This window comes from Natator depressus, chromosome 13 (genome assembly GCF_965152275.1).
Source record: "Natator depressus isolate rNatDep1 chromosome 13, rNatDep2.hap1, whole genome shotgun sequence".
NCBI lineage: Eukaryota > Metazoa > Chordata > Testudines > Cheloniidae > Natator > Natator depressus.
Genome location: NC_134246.1, coordinates 30717370 through 30736195, shown reverse-complemented (window position 1 = coordinate 30736195; position 18826 = coordinate 30717370). Strand labels below are relative to the sequence as shown.

Genomic DNA, 18826 nt, shown 5'->3' with positions numbered 1-18826 from the left:
TGCTAGGGTGATTACAATCATGAGAATTGTTACATACAAAGTAGCGGTAGCATAAGGGGTGCTGGTTAGTTTAGTTACTATGATGTCACAGTGTCATTTAAGAGTTAGTTGAGCTGTTACTTTGAGCCTCTCTGTAGCCTATATAATCATAGTCATCAGATACAACAATCAATAATTTAGCTTAATTCCAACCTAATTTCTGCACGTGTAGCTTGTGCACAAGATTACAATAAATGTTGTTGGTAGTCCATCGCTGACTGTGGCGATACTGTCGCAGTTCTCATCTATGGCTACACATATGACTCCGAAGTCAGTCTGTTACGCTGAGGGCATGCGAAGGCTGTATTTATATTTGATGATACAGCTCTGTGGCACCTTTCACTTGCAGCCTGAAGATGAATTTGTTGATCCTGCTCAAACCTGTTACGTGCTAATCTTGTCAGACCACCAGTGAGTCCTGTTCTGAGCCATTTGCTCAGGTTCTTTGGGATTGATGCCAGCCCACTGGAGACTGCTCTTCAGATTATTTTTTGAAGTGCTTATATGGACAACGCTTCTTTCTTTTGCCCTGACTCAGCTCCCCATACAAGATTTCTTTTGGGAGATGGTGGTCTTCTGTTCTGATGACATGTCCCGTCCATTTAAGTTGTGCTTTCAGTAACATTTCCTCAACACTGGTCTTGTTTGCTCTTTCAGGGACCTTAATATTGGTCACTCTGTCCTTCCAGAGAGTGCTCATTATTGAGTGGAGGGAGCACATGTGGTGAAAATTGCTCAAGCTGTTTAATTTGATGTCTATAAAGAGTCCACGTCTCAGATCCATACAGGAGAGACGTTAGAACCACTGCACTATAGATAGTCAATTTGTTGGAGAGACAAATGTTGTGTTGGTTAAGGACTTTTGTTCAGAGTCAGCCAAGGACCTGGCTGGCTTTATTAATTCTGGAGGAAATTTCCTCATCAGGGAAACTGTCAGTTGAGATGGTGCTGCCCATATACTTGAACTGATCCACATTTTTCAGCTGTGTGCCTTGGATGGAGATGGCTGGCACTGGGCCATTGGAATGAGGTGCTGGTTAGAACAAGACCTCTGTCTTCCTGAGACTGATGGTGAGGTCAAAGAGCTGGGATGCTTCAGAAAATCTATCGATGACCTGAAGGTCATGTCTATGCGCCATCAAGGCACAGTCATCTGCAAAAAGTGCTTCGATGAGAAGTCTCTCCAGCATCTTGGTCTCGGCATTGAGGCTTTAAAGATCAAAGAAGAGCCATTGAGTCGGTAGCAGATTTATATCCCCTGATCCAAATCCCTTGTGGCATGGCTGAGGACACAGGCAAACAACAAGTTGAACAGCACTGGAGCAAGTACACAGGCTTGCTTCACTCCATTAAAGATTTCAAATGAGTGTGAAAAGTCACCACTGGTGAGCACTTGTACTGTCATGTGGTCATGGAACAGATGATGATTTGTATGAACTTTCTTGGGCAGCCCAGTTTATGCAGAATAGCCCATAGACCCCCTCTATTGATAGTATCAAAAGCTTTGGTTAAATCAATGAAAACTGCATATACAGGTCCATGTTCTGCTCTAAATGTTTTTCCTGGACCTGCCTTAGGACAAAGATCATGTCCATAGTACTATGACCTGATCTGAAACCACACTCTGCTTCTGGCAGATTCTCCTCAGATATGTTTGCAATAAATCTGTTCAATAGAATGCAAGCTAGTATTTTCCCTACTGTACAGAGTTGAGCAATGCCTCTGTAGTTTTCACAGTCCGCTTTGCTGCCTTTGTTTTTGAACAGTGTTACAGTAATAGCATCTTTTAAGTCTTGTGTCATTTCTTCTTCCTCCCAAATGATACTCAAGATGTCATGGAATGCCTTGGGGCCTGCTACTTTATGCAGTTCTGCTAGAATACCATCCTTTCCAGACACTCCCCTCCTCCCCCCCAGAGGCCAGCTGCAGGGCCCCCCTCCTTCCCTTGGCCAGATGCTCACACCCTCTACTGCCCAGGGATCCAGAGGGAAAAATAGCCTGATGCTGGGTCCCAGGCTTCCACGGAGTTTCCTGCCCGCTGCTGCCTCCTTCCTCCAGTGTGTGCTTGGAACTGCAGCTGCTGGGAACCCTCCAGTTCTCTCTTTCTCTCTTCCCCTACCCACCCCCTTGTCTTTTATTTGTGAGCTGAGCTCTGCCAGGTCCAGCGGCCCCTAGTGGCCACCAACAACTCTGCAGCCCATTTCGGGGGGTAGGGGGGAGAAAGTTGTGCGTGCGCAACATGAGTTTCTGCAAAATTCTGCATTATGCACTGGCGCAGAATTTCCCCAGGAGTAAAAGTGTGTGACCCATACTAGGCCTCCCACAGGCGCTGTTAAAGGGTCAAGATGGATAATCAGCTGAACATGCGCTCCAAATATGATGCTGTGACCAAAAAGCTAATGTGATCCTGGGATTCATAATTAGGGGGATATTGCGCAGGCATAGAGAGGCTGTACCTTTGTTTGGCCCTGGAATATTGTGTCCAGTTCTGATGCCCACGGTTCAAGAGTGTGTTGATAAATTGGAGAGGATTCAGAGAAGAGTCAAGAGAATGATTAAAAGATTAGAAAACATGCCTTCTATAGACTCTAAGAGCTCAATCTATTTAATTTAAGAGAAGATTGGGATGACTTGAGTACAGTGTATAAGTACCCACATAGGGAATAAATATTTAATATTGGGTTCTTCAGTCTAGCAGAGAAACGTATAACATGATCCAGTGGTTGGAAGTTGAGGTTAGACAAATTCAGACTGGAAATAAGGATACATTTTTAATGGTGAGAGTAATTAAGCATTGGAACAGTTGACGAAGTGTTGTGGTGGGTTCTTCATAAGTCACAATTTTTAAATGAAGATTGGATGTTTTTCTAAAACCTGTTCAGGGAATTGTTTTGGGGAAGTTTTCTAGTCTGTGTTATATGGATTAGATTGATCACATTGATCCTTCTGGCCTTGGAATCTTACTCCTGGGGGAATTCTGTGCCAAAAAATTAAATTCTGTGCACAATATTTTAAAATTCTGCACATTTTATTTATGAAAATAACACAATATAATCACACTAGTTTCAATTATTTTGGTAATTTATTTCAAAATACCTGTCAGCAAGTATGTCTGTAACAGTACTGACAAAAAGGTTCCCCAAGGAGTAGGGAGTTAGAAGCCCCTACAACAGCCCAGTTCCTGTTTCTCTGTTATGCTTTTGTTGGATTTCTTGGTCTGGGTTTGTCACATGTGCCAGCTGGGCACATCTTGAGGGAAAACTCCACCCCTCCAGTTTGACACTTGCACCCCCTACTCCCCAGAGCCCAGCTGCGGAGCGCCCCCCAGCCCAGACACCCGCATCCCCTACCTCCCAGAACCCAGGAATCCAGAGAGAGAGAGAAACCGCCTGATGGTGGGTTCTGGGCTTGTACAGTTTCCTGCCTGCTGCCTCCTTCCTTCATGATGTGCTGGGGACTGCAGCTGCCTGGAACGCTCCAGCTCCCCCTCCTCCCAGTCATGTCCTGTATTGGAGAGCTGGGCTCTGCTGGGTACAACAGCCCCTGGTAGCGGCCAGCAACTCTGTAGCACCCATTCTGTGGGGGAAAATGAAATTCTGCATTGTGCAGTGGCACAGAACTCCCCCAGGGGCAATCTATGAACTGTATGGTTAAATCAGTTTTTATCAAGGGTTACTGGATTTGGTGGCAAGAAAGTCACATTCATCTGTTTTGTGAGACTGCAGACTCATTGTCTGCAAGGTTGGAAAAACTGTTTGACTCTGTTTTTGACCCTTCTCTGTATGTTCCTTTGGCTAGGGAACAGGCTGTGCAGATTCTCACACAGATCATTGGCTATTAGTTGCTGAAAGGAGAAGCTAGGATTCCAGATTTTCTTGTTATGTCATGAAGCAGTGTAGGCAGTGGGCATTCAGAACAAAGTAATTCCTTCAGCTCTATATCTGTAAAGAGTGAAACATGCCTTAGCAGGCTACATAAATAACAGATGTTTGAATCTGAAAGACTTGGTGTGTGGTAGTGAATCCTTTACATTTTTTTTTTTTTTTTTTGGCCATCAGTCTGCTTTTGGAATCACTGAAAAGACCATGCAGTATCCAAAGATGGGGTTCCAAGTTCTTATCTTAGACTTAATTGCTTGGATTTTCTCTTATCCTTGATAGGTTTGGGATTACCAATAGTGCAAGTATATTTGCTATAACAGCTATTTCTGCTTACTGTATCCCCGTTTGAGGGGGGAGGGTTCAGGTTTTTTAATCTTTTAACAGGGTTTCTCAAAGATGTGAATGTTTATCCTCCAACTTATTGATCAGTGAGATCATGAGACTGAAATCTGGTCCCTACTTTGGTAGCCTGTATTTATTGTGGAAAGTTTTTCCTAGTGGCTATATGACATCAGCTGTTTCAAGGGTTGGAAGATATACATTATACAATTTCATTATGCAGTTTGAAATAGTTTTGACATGTCATCCATATTTGATTTTACAATTCCATTTATTGTTTTCAGTGTTTTTCTGAAGCGTTAGTCTTCCAAGTACAGTTTAGTTACATATCTTAGATATTAAAAGGGATATTGGCAGTTTATTACCTTCCTATCAGAAAGAATACAAAGTGAAAACACTCTGTCAGGCCAGTGGCTTTTGAACTGGATCAAATAGCGTATTCAGACATGCTGTAGCCTAGCTGGGGTTGCTGTATCAGAAAGACTTGGAGACCATTATACTAGGGGTTGGTGAAGTTTACATTTTAACGTGCTTGTACTTGCAACTTTTAAATCTGTTACTTGAAGCTCAGTTCATAGAATTGAATACCATGATGTAATTTTTGTGGCAGGTGACCATATCAAGTAGAAAATTAAAACACACTGTGATAGTACTAGTAGCATTTTTGCAGATGATTTGGTTTGTCTGGAATTATCCTTTAAAAATATTTGAATAGTATTTGAGTTTTGATGTGTGGTAATGAATTGTGCTGATAACCTATTGCTCAGTGAGTATCGGAATACAGTAAAACCTGCCTTAGTGACCACCTCTGAAGAGGGGTCACCTGTCATGAGTGACTACTTGCAGAGACCACGGAACGTTTTCCCCTGTAACAGGGTTTCTCAAACTGGGGTCTGCGGATCCCTGGGCATCCCCGAGGGTACTCAAGGCGGTCCACGGCCCCTGCTGATCAACTCCTCCCTCTCTTTCCATCAACTCCTCCCCCTCCCTCTATCTCCCGGAGGCTACTAAAGCTAAACCAGGAGATACTAGGTGCTAAAAGTCCAGTGGCACAATGGGGCTAAGGCACTCTCCCTTCCTAACCTGCTCCATGCGCTGCCCCTGCACTGAGTGCCAACTCATATTAAGGTCAGAAGGGACCATTATGATCGTCTGACCTCCTGCACAATGCAGGCCACAAATCTCCCCCACCGACTCCTGCAATCAACCTCTCACCTATGTCTGAGCTATTGAAGTCCTCAAATCATGGTTTAAAGACTTCAAGGTGCAGAGAATCCTCCGGCAAGTGACCTGTGCCCCATGCTACAGAGGAAGGCGAAAAACCTGCAGGGCCTCTTCCAATCTGCCCTGGAGGAAAATTCCTTCCCGACCCCAAATATAGCGATAAGCTGAACCCTGAGCCTGTGGGCAAGATTCACCAGCCAGATACCCAGGAAAGAATTCTCTGTAGTAATTCAGATCCCACCCCATCTAACATTCCATCACAGGCCATTGGGCCTATTTACCATGAATAGTTAAAGATCAGTTAATTGCCAAAATCATGTTATCCCATCATACCATCTCCTCCATAAATTTATCGAGTTTAATCTTGAAGCCAGATAGGTCTTTTGCCCCCATTGCTTCCCTTGGAAGGCTATTCCAGAACTTCACTCGTTTGATAGTTAGAAACCTTCATCTAATTTCAAGTCTAAACTTCCGATGGCCAGTTTATATCCATTTGTTCTTGTGCCCACATTGGTACTGAGCTTAAGTAATTCCTCTCCCTCTCCGGTATTTATCCCTATGATATATTTATAGAGAGCAATCATAACTCCACAGATCCCAGGAATTGCGGGGGGTGGTGCCTGTGGGCATGTAGCATGTGGAGGCCCCCTGGCGCCCCTGCCTAGGAGCTGCTTCCAGAAAGATCACGCCAGTCGCTTTTGGGAGCCGCCCGAGGTAAGCGCAGCCCAGCCAGAGCCTGCACCCCAAACATGCTGCCCCAGCCCAGAGCCCTCACCCTGCACCCAAAATTCCTCCCAGAGTCTGTACTTCTTCTTGCACCCCAACCCTCTGTCCCAACCTAGTGAAAGTGAGTGACGGTCAGGAAGAGCAAGCAACAGAGAGAGGGTGGATGGAGGAGTGGGGCCTTGGGAGAAGGGGTGGAGTGGGGCAGGGCCTGGGGCTCAGTGGTGTTGCTTGGGGGTCCCTGAAAAATGTAAATCAAAATGGGGGTCCTTGGGTCGCTAAAATTTGAAAACCACTGCCCTATAATTTAACTGTGAAGAGCAACGACTAGTCAGCTGCGACCAGTGATGACATTTTCTTACTCTCATTCGTAAAAACAAACCTGTAGGAGAAACTGATCTTTGCTTATTAGTCTGTTTCTTTAAAGTTTCCAGCAAAAGATATTTTTTCTTTTTTACATTATGATTTCTGCAACATACGGCCTCATACTCGACATGAACCAGAAGTTGAACTTGAACAGACAGGAACTTTAAAGGAAGATGTGAATGTGTACACTATTGTATGTTACAGTTTAAAGCTAAAAGAATTCACCATGGAAGAGAAAAAGAAAAAATGCAAATCCAAAGTGTTTCTTACACTGGAGCAACATGTTAAAGTGGTATCACAGCTAGAAGCTTGTACCAGTTGCCGTCAAATTGCCAAACAGTTTGGAGTTGGAAAAACACAAATCCAAAACCTGCTACAATGGAAGGCACAAATTCTCACTGATTGTGTCAAATGCAAATTCTTCAATGAAAATTAAATGTGCTAAACCTGGAAACAAAGAAGTCAGTTTTCTCACTTATCAGTGGTTTAAATCCACTGTCGCTCATCATGTAAATGTCTCTGGTTCAATGTTAAAGACTCAAGACATGAAATTCGCAGCGGAGGTGGAAAACGGGAGTTTAAAGCCAGCAGTGATTGGCTTGAATCGTTTAAGAGGCACAGCCTTGCCTTTGGTACAGCATGCAGTAAATGTGGAGACATTAACCAAGATCTGGCTTCAGATTAGAAGCAAAAGATAGCTGAAGTTATACAGGATTATGAACCCTCTGAAATCTATAATATGGATGAAACTGGACTGTTTTTTAAAGACAGCAGCATTAGCAAAACCCTCCATGTCAAATGTTCAAATGGGAAACATTCAAAAGAAAGAATCACTGTTGAATTATGCATCAACATGAATGGAGATAAAGAAAAGCCTATACTGATTGGTAAATCCCAATGCCCACGGGGCTTTGGCAAGTTGAATATCGAGGAGTTGCCTGTGGAATATGAATTCAACAAAAAAGCATGGATGAACTCAGAGCTTTTTGAAAAATGGTTACTAAGATTTGACTGCAGACTGTTACTACAGTGACATAAAATTCAGTTTGTGGAAAATGCCCCATGCCACCTCCCTGTTCAACTCAAAAACATTAAACTTTGTTTCTTTCCCCCCAAACAGCACATCTGTGTAACAGCCTATGGATGCTGGGGTTATTCAAAACTGAAATTTTGGAACAGGCAAATGCAATTTATTCTTCATCAAATGGAATCTGACGTAACTTCATTGGGTCCAGTGCATTTGAAAAGGGTTTCACTCTTGCGTGAATACACTGGGTTCATTTGAGCATGGAGTGAGACTGAGCCAAGCACCATCAAAAAATGCTTCGCTAAATGCGGACTCGCCAAATGCAGATCATCTAGAAGATGAACATGAGCTTCCTCTTGCAGTAGCTAACATGTTGCAAAGTCTTTTTGGCCTGCTGATTGAGAGGATGTACCAGATTGATGAGAACCTTGCAACAACTGATGAGGTCACTGACAGGTCAACGCCTGCTACAAACCTAAAAAATGTCAAGCCATAGACTCATAGATATGTGACAGCTCTCACAGTGACACAAAAACTGATGATGGAGGGGATAGCAATGGTGTCTCTGAACACCAGGAAGAATAATTTTTATGATTGAAGCCAAGAATATGATTAAAAACATGAAAGCATTTGCCATTCAAAAGGGCAATAACCGACTTTTAGAGCTATTCAACGATGCAGAAAAAAATGGTAAACAAGTTCCTATTGCAGAGGCAGACAAGAATAAGTGACATTTTCAAATAAATACAAGCTACTGTAGACTTTCTGATAACACAGGTAATTGTAAAAATTGTCTTTTGCTTCAGTCTAGAAAATATGCACTTTAATTAGTGTACTGAATTTCCTCTTTTGATTAACATACTGTGCTACTGAATTAATAAACCCACCGAGAGATTTTAAATACAGTACTGTATTGTATACTGTATGTAATGTTCATTTAATAGGTAAATAAAATTAAGCATGAAACGTTGGTAACACTAGTAGCCTTTCTGTACCTTGTAAAAGTGCCCATTTCACAGCAAGCCTTTGAAGAGAGACCACCTCTTACAAGCAACTACTTTTGTTAGCCCCCATGAGTGGTCACTGTTGGCAGGTTTTAGTGTATTTCTCTGCCTATAATCTTAAAATTTTAATTTATGGGTTATACTGACATGACACTTGGACCCCTGTTCCTTTGCTTATGTTTTGTTTTTTAATTATGTTAAATATACACAAATTTCAAAACGCAAAGTATCATGCATTTTTCACTTCCTGTTTTCTCTATTTTAGAATATTGTGGGTAATGCTAGGCCTAAAGAGAGAGGTAATGAAATCCCTTCATCTCCTGAAAAACGGGAGAAGTTTAAAGAACAGAGGAAAGCAACAGAGAATGCTAAGAAGGACAAGGATGAAAAGGTATTAAAGACAGAAAAAAGATCAAAACAACCTGATAAAGAAGGAAAAATAATAGTCATCTCAGAAAAAGGCAAAGTCTCTGAAAAAAATATACCTAAGAATGGGAAAGAAGACAAAGAGAATATATCAGAACATGATATGGAATATTCAGTAGATACTCAAATTGAGAAGAAATCTGAAAATGACAATGTGAAGAGTCCACCAGAAAACCTAAAGGAAACTAAAAGAAAACGTGGTAGACCACCTATAACACCCCCAACAGGTTAGTATTTAAAAGATTTGTATTTAGGCAGTATTGTATAAAATCTTGTAGGGAATGGGAGATGCGGAGCAGCTCAGTACTGCATTCTTTTCTGATTTGGGGTGTGGGGATCTTTGTACTAAGTAAATGGAAATAAATGGTGCTCTTACAGCGCTTATTTTAGCTCATTAATTACAACTTTGGGTCATGACAACCAGCAACATATTTGGTTGTGTTTAAATAACATTGGTAGAGAGGTCTAAAAATTTAGTAATAGAGACATGATTTTTAAGGAGAGAGTTGCAGAACTGATATGTGTCGACACTAACATGACAATATGTGATGTTATAAATGGGATTATATGGTAAAATGAATATGTTTACTAAAGAGTCAGTCATGATGTACCAAAATAGCTAATAAGAGGAAAGGAAATAAAGAAAATTGCAGAATTATAGAGATACTAATATTAGTTTTTTAATAAAGCTCTGAAAAAGTGAGTTTGTATTTTTTTAATATAAAAATTTGAGTATTTTAACTAACTTTAATGTTATATTTAGTCAACTCTCATTCCTCTGGTTTTATGTAAATTTGTAGAGCAAAGTTCTCAAACATTGCAGCCAATAACATTGGAATTAAGAAGGCGGAAAATACCTAAAGGAGGGGAAGTCCCATCAAAACGCACCAGGGTTGAAAAAAACTTGTGTGAGTATTTTTAGTACTTCAACATTTGTAACTTAGGGCATTTTATAACATTGTTCTTTCTATAATACTGTCTTTGCATTTTAATTTTAGATGGTCTAAAGGCTATATGTGTTATATAGGGAATCTGTTGCAATGATTTACGTCGGGTATTAAAATGTAGCAATATTGTAAGTAGTCCCCACAAAAGTCTTGAAAGCAAGATTTCATAGATTTTTAAGGCTAGAAGGGATCATTGTGTTCAACTCTGACTTCCTTAAGTAGTCGAGGCCGTATAATTTCACCCAGTGATTCCTGAGTTAATCCCAATAAATTGTGGTTTAACTATAGGATATCTTTACTAAAGACCTCCAGTGCTGATTTAAAGATGTCAAGTATGGAGTATCCATCACATCCCTTGATTGTTCGACTGGGTAATTTATCTTCACTATTAAAAAATATTTTCACCTTATTTCTAACCTGGATTTATGTAGGTTCAACATCTAGCCCTTGGATCTTGTTATGCCTTTGAATACTAGATTAATGAGCCTTCTGCTAATACCTCGGTAATCACGTTCCCTCTGGACCTTAACATGCCCTACGAGATTTAAGGAGCTCAATTTCTTTTTAGCTTATTTGAATGATTGTCCATATGCACATTCCACTGATGATGGTACACATTTTCCTCATGTACTCAAGTTTGGAGTCTTTTGGTGAGCAGTATATGATGCACATGTGCCCCAAGAGTCCTCTTGTTCTGTATCAAGGGCATAGAAAGGTGGCATGCACCAAATGCCACTTAGTTCTACTCACCAGCTCTTAGCTTCGAAGTGAAGCTGCTTGCTGACCCTGTGACTGTCAGCAACGTTTTGCTAGTCTTATGTTTAGTTATCTATATGTTAGCTTTAGATCAGGGGTGGGGAACCTATAGCTCGTGGGCTGGATCTGGCCCGCTGCTTCATTTCATCTGGCCCATGGCAAGTCTCTGCACTGCAGGCTGGAAACCCCGAGATGTGTGCTGATTCCTCCTCTTTCCCCCTCTCCCCCCCCCCCCCCCCGGCAGAGCTGGAGCCGCAAGCTGGGCTTACTAGGTTGTTAAAATTCCAGTTGGGTCAGCGCAGTTTCTGGAAGCAACGGGCATGTCCCTGCAGCCACAAGGAGCAGAGGTGATCAGGGAAGCCCTGTGCGCTGCCCCAGTGCCAGCTCCAGAGCTCCCATTGGCCAGAAACCATGGCCAATGGGAGATGCAGGGGCGGTGCCTGCGAACACTGCACAGAGTCACCTGGCCTCTCCACCTAGGTGCTGGACATTGAGGCCGCTTCTGGCAGCAGCAGGTGCCACTGCCCAGGAGCTGCCTGAGGTAAGCACTGCCTGGCTGGAGCCCAAGCCTCCTACCCCAGGTCAGAACCCCCTCCCGCACCCATACCCCAGCCCTGAGCCTCCATCGAACCCAAATTCCCCCAGACCTCCTCCCGCACCCCTGCCCCAGCTCTGAGCCCACTACTGCACTCCAAATCTCTTGGCCCCAGTCCGGAGCCCCCTCCTGCACCCAAACCCCTCATCCCCAGCCCCACTCCAGAGCCTGCACCCCCAGATGGAGCCCTCACCCCCTCCCACATCCCAGCCCAGAGCCCCTTCCTGCACCCTCAGCCCCTCATTTCTGGCCCCATCCTGGAGCCTAGGAGAAGCTCTGTGCCTCCCCTGCCCGCGGGGCTGAGTGTCACCCGCAACTGATATTTTTTTCTGTGGGTCAGTGGTCCCTGGTAGAAAAGGTTTCCCCACCCTTGCTTTAGATAATGTGCCCATTGGCACTTTTCTCTAATTTTAGTAGTTTTAAGTAATGTTAGCAGATAAGTATCCAAGTTACAGGGTGGCCTCCTGAGGTCTCCTGGCTTTGTTCTGTCTGGCATACAATAAAGCAATGCCTATTTACGATGGTCACATTAAGTACCTTTATTCATAGATTCATAGATATTAAGGTCAGAAGGGACCATTATGATCATCTAGTCTGACCTCCTGCACAACGCAGGCCACAGAATCTCACCCACCCACTCCTGCAAAAAACCTCTCACCTATGTCTGAGCTATTGAAGTCCTCAAATCCTGGTTTAAAGACTTCCAGGAGCAGAGAATCCTCCAGTAAGTGATCCATGCTCCATGCTACAGAGGAAGGCAAAAAACCTTCAGGGCCTCTTCCAATCTGCCCTGGAGGAAAATTCCTTCCCGACCCGAAATATGGCGATCAGGTAAACCTTGAGCATATGGGCAAGATTCACCAGCCAGATACCCAGGAAAGAATTCTCTGTAGTAACTCAGATCCCACCCCATCTAACATCCCATCAGGCCTGTTTACCATGAATATTTAAAGATCAATTAATTGCCAAAATCATGTTATTCCTCATACCATTATTGCCTAAGAGAATTGCATATATCTGAGAAATTCTTGTTTTATAAGTCATTTAGTGCCTGGACAGAGAAAAGACAGAGAAATGTACTTGTATGACTAAGTCCCTGAGACCGGCTTCCGATCCTAGCTCTTGAAGTGCCCCTCACCCCTCTGTCGGAGCCAAAGAGTGAAAGTGCAGGCTCCTTATCCCTAGGGGGATATCCATCATCCAAATCCACCAAGAAATTGGCGGGCAAGACTCAGAGTGCGGGTAGCCCTACAGGGAGATCTCCCACCTATTCTTACTCCCATCAGCACTATTCGCTCTCAGACTTCACCGTTCCATGTAGTTCTTGTGTAAGCTCAGTTCCATATTGGTCCATAGGAACTGGTAGTGAGCTGACACTAAGCAAAATCAGAACCTCTGAAACCTCACTTCTCAAGAGACTCAGCACAGATAGCAATCCTTGACATGATTGTGGCGTCATCAAAGACCTTTGCGTTGAAAGATGCCAGCCGTGGCACCACGGTTAGTGTTCGTAGCCCAGTGGCACTTCTGGCCACACCACTGCATCAGCTGGCACTGAAGTTTATGGCAGAGACTTGCTGATTGTGCAGGAGCCAGGGTCACCTCTTTTTATCTGCTTTGCTGCCATTTGCTGCACTAAAACAATGTTGATAACTTCTCTCCTGCTACCCTGCTAACCTTACGCTTTGCTCCATGAGCAATAGCTTTTTCCCATGGATGTGGAGTGTTTTCATCAACCTCATGTGAGGCTTCAGGTGATAACAGAGAATCTGGATGGGACCTAAACTCTTATTATAGGGGATTTGGACATTCCTCCAGGGAAGGATACTGGGAGACTCCACCACAAGGTCCCTGGCTTCCCACACCATGGCCGCTGGGAGAGTGCCTGAGGGTTCCAGTTTGGCCATATTGGGACCCGTGGTTCTCCTACAGTAGGGCAGAGCCTCAGTATAGACTCCAGCAATCTGCAAGATTACTTCCACCAACCATGGCATCATAAGGTGTGCCAGAGCCAGCACCTCCCCAACCCTCACCAGAATAAGAGGAGGACTTGGATTAGGTCTCATTACCAGGTGATATATTGGCTCTGGTGGCACCGTCATTCCCAGTGAAGGTGTTGTCCCACAGACTCTCTCTTAAATTGATGACTTTTGGGGATTCCAAGAACAACTTAAGAGGATTGTGCAGACTCTGCAAATCCCCATGGAAGAAGTTCAGGAGCAGACCCACAAATTGGTGTATATACCCCGGTCCTTCACACCAGGAAAAATTGCCATTCTGGTGATTGTAACCAGTGAAAGTATTGTCAGAAACACGCATCCACAGTAGCTCCTGCCTTTTGTAAAATGGACAAAAATATCAGGTTCCACCCAAAGGGCCTCAGTTCTCTCATGTACTTCCAATGCCACCTTCATTATTGGTAATGAAGGCCAATGAAAAATGCCATCAGTATAAATCAACACCCAGAGACAAGGATCCAGAGAAACTAGATTTATTGAGTTGAAAAGTGTACTCGTTGCTGAGCCTTCAGTTGTGGGTTACCATTTACCAAGTCCTGCTGGCTTGCTGTAACTTCAGGAATTGTGAAAGAATATAGGCCTTTGTGACAAACTTCTCTCAGACCTGAAAGGGAGAATTTGGGAAGAGTCTCAGAATATGATTTTGTGGCTAAGGTGAGCCTACAAGCAGCTCTGGATTCAGCAGATACTGCTACCATATCAGTGGCAATGATCATGATGTATGCCTGTCTCCTAATTCCCATGGTCCCCAGAGTGCTCTGCAAGATCAAACAGGATTCAGCTAAGCTGATCCCTGTAGACCCAGGATGTCTGTGGCAGCTTTGGTTCCTGGTCATTCTGAACCTGTCAGCCTCCCAGCCCAAAACCTTACCTTTGTTTCCCGATCTCTGATATCACAAAACAAGGGGGAAATCCTACATGTGGATCGGAGATATCTTTATCTCAGGGCATGGAGGTTGGCTGGTTGTTGACAGTAAAGTATGCCTGCTTCTGTTCAGTCAGGAACATCCTCATGTGGCAGTTTCTTGGGTGCCCAGGATTGTGGGTCCCTTGTCTCCAGTGTGAGGGAGTTCATCCTGTGTTAGCTTTTTGTGAGCTCCTGTACACCGCCAGCCTTTCAACTACTCAAACACACTCCTCAGGACTCTGGCAGCTCAGTTTTGCTTCACAGGTGTACCTCAGTCCCCAAACCCCCTTTGAAGAGTGTTCCTCGTAGCATCCAGACCCTGTCACTGGACCCTCTCAGTGATTACCAGGTAAGCTTACCAAGGTGATTACCAGGTAAGATTACCAAGAGACAGTGTGTACACAGCTGGAAGGTTACAGCTCAGGATCAGGTCCTTTAAATAATACAGCACTGTAATCTATTTATGGGGTCATCAAATGAAATTAATAGGCAGCAGGTTTAAAACAAACGAAAGGAAGTATTTTTTCACACAACACAACCTGTGGAACTCCTTGTCTCAGGATGTTGTGAAGGTCAAGACTATAACAGCTTAAAAAAAAACTAGATAAGTTCATTGGCTAGGGGATAATTGGAATGGGCAGTGGGGATGGTGTCTCTAGCATCTGTTTTCCAGAAACTTGGAATGGGCAACAGGATGGATCACTTGATGATTAGTGGTTCTGTTCATTCCCTCTGGGGCACCTAGCCTTGGCTGCTGTCAGAAGACAGGATACGGGGCTAGATGGACCTTTGGTCTGACCCAGTATGGCCACTCCTATGTTCTTATGGTGAAAACAAATGTATAAAGTTCAGAGATACACAGATTCAAGTGAGTATAGAGTAAAAATAAAACTGTTACAAATAAAACTAAAGTAAAACCCCATTTCTTGAGACTAAAATGTCACATGCCCAACCCTTGTCTAAAGCAGTTTCTTGCCCTCAGTCTTTATGCAGAGCTTGCTGGTTTTCAGTGAATCCAGGATTCATTCCTTCACAAGTCATCCCCCTCTGCCAAAGGTGTTCCTCAGTGAAATGAATAATGAAGTGTTGTCCTGGCACCCCCTGTTATAGTTCAGTAGACCTTTGAAATGCTGGTCGGTTGGTCGGTGTGCTGGCGCCATATTGAATTCACACACGCTTGCCAACCTCTGTTTCTGGTTGACTTGACATGCAGATGTAGCTCCCATTGTTTTTGGCTTGCTGTGCTTAATTTACATTTGACAGAGAGACAACTCTGCCCGCCTGCTTGCCTGACTGGAAGAAACCTGTTTCTTCCTTTGGTTACAGACTTCAAAGTTTAATATCAGTAGGTATACATAATTTCTGTTGTAGTGTTAATACATACCCTTCACAATTATATTAATGATCAGTGTGTCAGCAGCTTTCATTTGATACCTTACATGACTTTTTTTTTATAGATAAATACTATGACTACAATGTGGTCAGTGTAATGAGTTTGGCCTGACAGGAGTTGCTGGTAAACATTGAATGTTGGCTCTTAGGTTCGTCCCTCATAAATAGCAGGAAGGGACATTATGAGGGAAACTTACCTGGAGAAATGGACCAGGTTTTCTCACTTGTGCCAGTGGAAGTCCATCACCCCTCATCACTGCTTGATACCTTGAATTCTGAATTACGCACAGGAGATAAAACAAAGTAATTTATCCTTGAATTCAGTCAAAGTACACTTGGTGGTGATCTCAGTCCATCATGCACCTATAGACAGCCGTACAACCTTCTCCTAACCACCTGTGATCAAGTTCCTCAAAGGCCTGATTAAGATGTTATCAGTCAAGGACCCTGTTACTCCATTGGCTCTGAGTCTAGCTTTGAACAGTTACCAAAAGGTTCCCTCTTTCATATGTAAATGAAAACTGTTTCTAGTCGCCATCACTTCATTGAGGAGAGTGCTGCAATCTTTATTCTCCAAAAGACTTCAGACTCCCACCTCCATTACATAAAATCACTGCTTAGGAGTCGCCAGCAGTGGAATATACATATGGACAATCACTCAAAGGAGAATGGGAATTTACTTACCTGTTTAATAATCAGAACTCCAGTTATTGGGGGTAGAGGCACAAGTGATCTACAGGTGTTAACCACATAACCAGTAGTACCTCATTGTCAAACTTCAATGTTTTTCATGATTGACAGCCGATTTGCACAATGAATTTAAATTTTATTATGCTTTTTAGCTCAGGAAAAGTTGAAAAACTCTCCAGGCATCAATGAAAGAGACCAAATTAGGAGACGATCCTCAAGGCTGTCATCCAATGGTAGTCCTGAGATAATAAATACAGATATTGTTACAACAACTTTTGCTGAAATTGGACCTTCGAAAGATCCAGCATCTAGTCCAAAGGAACCAGAGGACCGTAAGTACTTTGTTGTAATGGTATGCTCTTGGGTCATTATGAAGGAGAGTTGTTTAGTCATGTGTTATAACTAATTACTAAGATGAAGTTTAAATGACTTTAACTTGTAAAGAAGATTGATAAAACTGATTTTATGTTTAGTTTTTATGTGCAGTTAATACATTAGAATCCACTTGAACTGGGGACAGATTGCCCAGATAATCCAGAGTAAAAGTTTCTCTAAGGTTTAAGGGATCCCTGTTGGAACTAGTTGAACCATATAGAATATCCATTCATTTATTCATTTCCTAATTAATTACTATTTCAGCCTAGGAGCCCCCCATCCTAGACCAGCACCCCATTGTTAGGCACTGAACTAACACCAAACAAAATGACAGTACCTGCCTTATAGTGCTTACATCAGTTTGGATGGATGCTTTTTCTCCCTTTTACAACCTTTCTCCCTCCACACTAGAACAATCTCCAACTACTGTATTTCACTCTCTCCTTTGTAGAACCTCCACCAGGTACTTAAGATACCATGGTGTAGTGAGAACTGTACTGTTTAAATCAGGGCAGTCAAGCCATTAAAAAAATTAATTGTGATTAATCACACTGTTAAGCAACGAAAGAATACCATTTATTTTAAATATTTTTGGATGTTTACTACATTTTCAAATGTATTAATTTCAGAGTGTACAGGGCTCACTTTATATTTATTTTTTATTACAAATATTTGCACTGTAAAAAACAAGAAATTGTATTTTTCAATTTATCTCATACAAGTACTGTAGTGCAATCTCTTTATCATGTAAGTTAAATGTCAGCCCTAGTTTAAATACCTTGATCGAGCCACTCCATTCTCTCCCCAACTTTCTCAGGAAATCCGATCTATTAAACCCATTCGGGCTGTGTGGTCTGTTGGAATCACTGGATATGATGGGGGGCATGGAATGGCGTTAATGTCATGCTCCCCATCAGTACCTACCCTGGGCCGGGGAAGCTAATTATCCAACCAGTGGACCAAATGCAGTGATGAATACTGGTCATGTGCCACGTTGCGCATATGCTGAAAAGAAGACTGGATGTGATATTCAAATGCTAAGAGGGAAGGGAGTGGAGGTTTTGTTTCACACATTCCTGTTATCCACCTAAAACAGAATATGGTGAGACGAACACATCTGCTTTTGCCTAAGTCTTCAGCATCTTGTGATGTAGAGCTGTCTTTTCCAGTACTTTGGCTATCTGATGTTTTTGTGTATTTTGCTCCCACAAACTCCTTTTTTCTTTCTCTTCTAGTTCAGTTAGAAATTCCTGTTGAGTCTGACCAAAACTCCTGTGAACAAGCACATCAATCTTCTGGAGATGTATCACAGACCACACTGCTTGATGTGAACAGCAGTTTAAAGGAAGAAAAAGTTGATGACCGTGAGCTCTCCTTTACATCTACTGAAACCCAAGAGCCTTCTGTTACAGGTTCAAATTTAGATTTAACAAATTTAAAATGTGATGCCTTTGTATTTTTGTGTATTTATGATAGAACACTGGCACTAGGCACCTTTTTTCTTTTCAAACATTTCTCTATTACATGATTATTTACAAAATTAAAAAAGGGGGGGGGCATTTCTGTGAATGCTGTATAAAGGAAAAATACATGCTTTGGGTTTTGATGCTCTGAGTTTTGCTATTACAGGTTAACTTTGGAGTTGTTATGAACAATTTTTTGTAAACACAGTGGTAATTTTGCATTTCAGATTATTAGGGTTTAGCTATGTGAAAGGTAGGGTAACTCCACAGTCTCATATATGCAATAACCATACAATCATGATTAATATATTTGTGTTTTGTGGTCCAAAATACGATTAAACTGATGTTTAAAGTGATATTAATTTCTTTAATATATTTCCCCCCTTTTTATCATCATTGCAGGAGAGAGTTAAGGTTGTTGGGGTATCCTAACTGTGCATTTCCAAATTGTAACATGTATGGATTTCCTTAAATTAACCTTAACTTTGAATTTTCTGGGCTTATAATTCTTCTTTGTGGGGATGATTAACATCTCTTTAATGTTTCTTTACCCTAAACATCATAATACGTACTTTCGATCTTCACTCCATTTTAACATAGTTGTTGTGTGGGAGTTTTATGTATTTTATAATTAGAATTTTTATACATAAACAA

General features: G+C 42.4%; 1 protein-coding gene across 7 annotated transcripts in view; it reads left to right on the top strand.

Moving 5' to 3' along the window:
- Positions 1-18826, top strand: part of PHF20 (PHD finger protein 20) — a 176293-nt gene that overhangs the window by 54689 nt on the left and 102778 nt on the right. For all 7 annotated transcript variants that reach the window (XM_074970384.1, XM_074970389.1, XM_074970388.1 and 4 more), the window contains exons 6-9: positions 8869-9256; positions 9830-9937; positions 16487-16666; positions 17945-18121. In XM_074970384.1, the coding sequence (XP_074826485.1) occupies positions 8869-9256; positions 9830-9937; positions 16487-16666; positions 17945-18121 (853 nt within the window). The remainder of the gene's footprint in view (positions 1-8868; positions 9257-9829; positions 9938-16486; positions 16667-17944; positions 18122-18826) is intronic.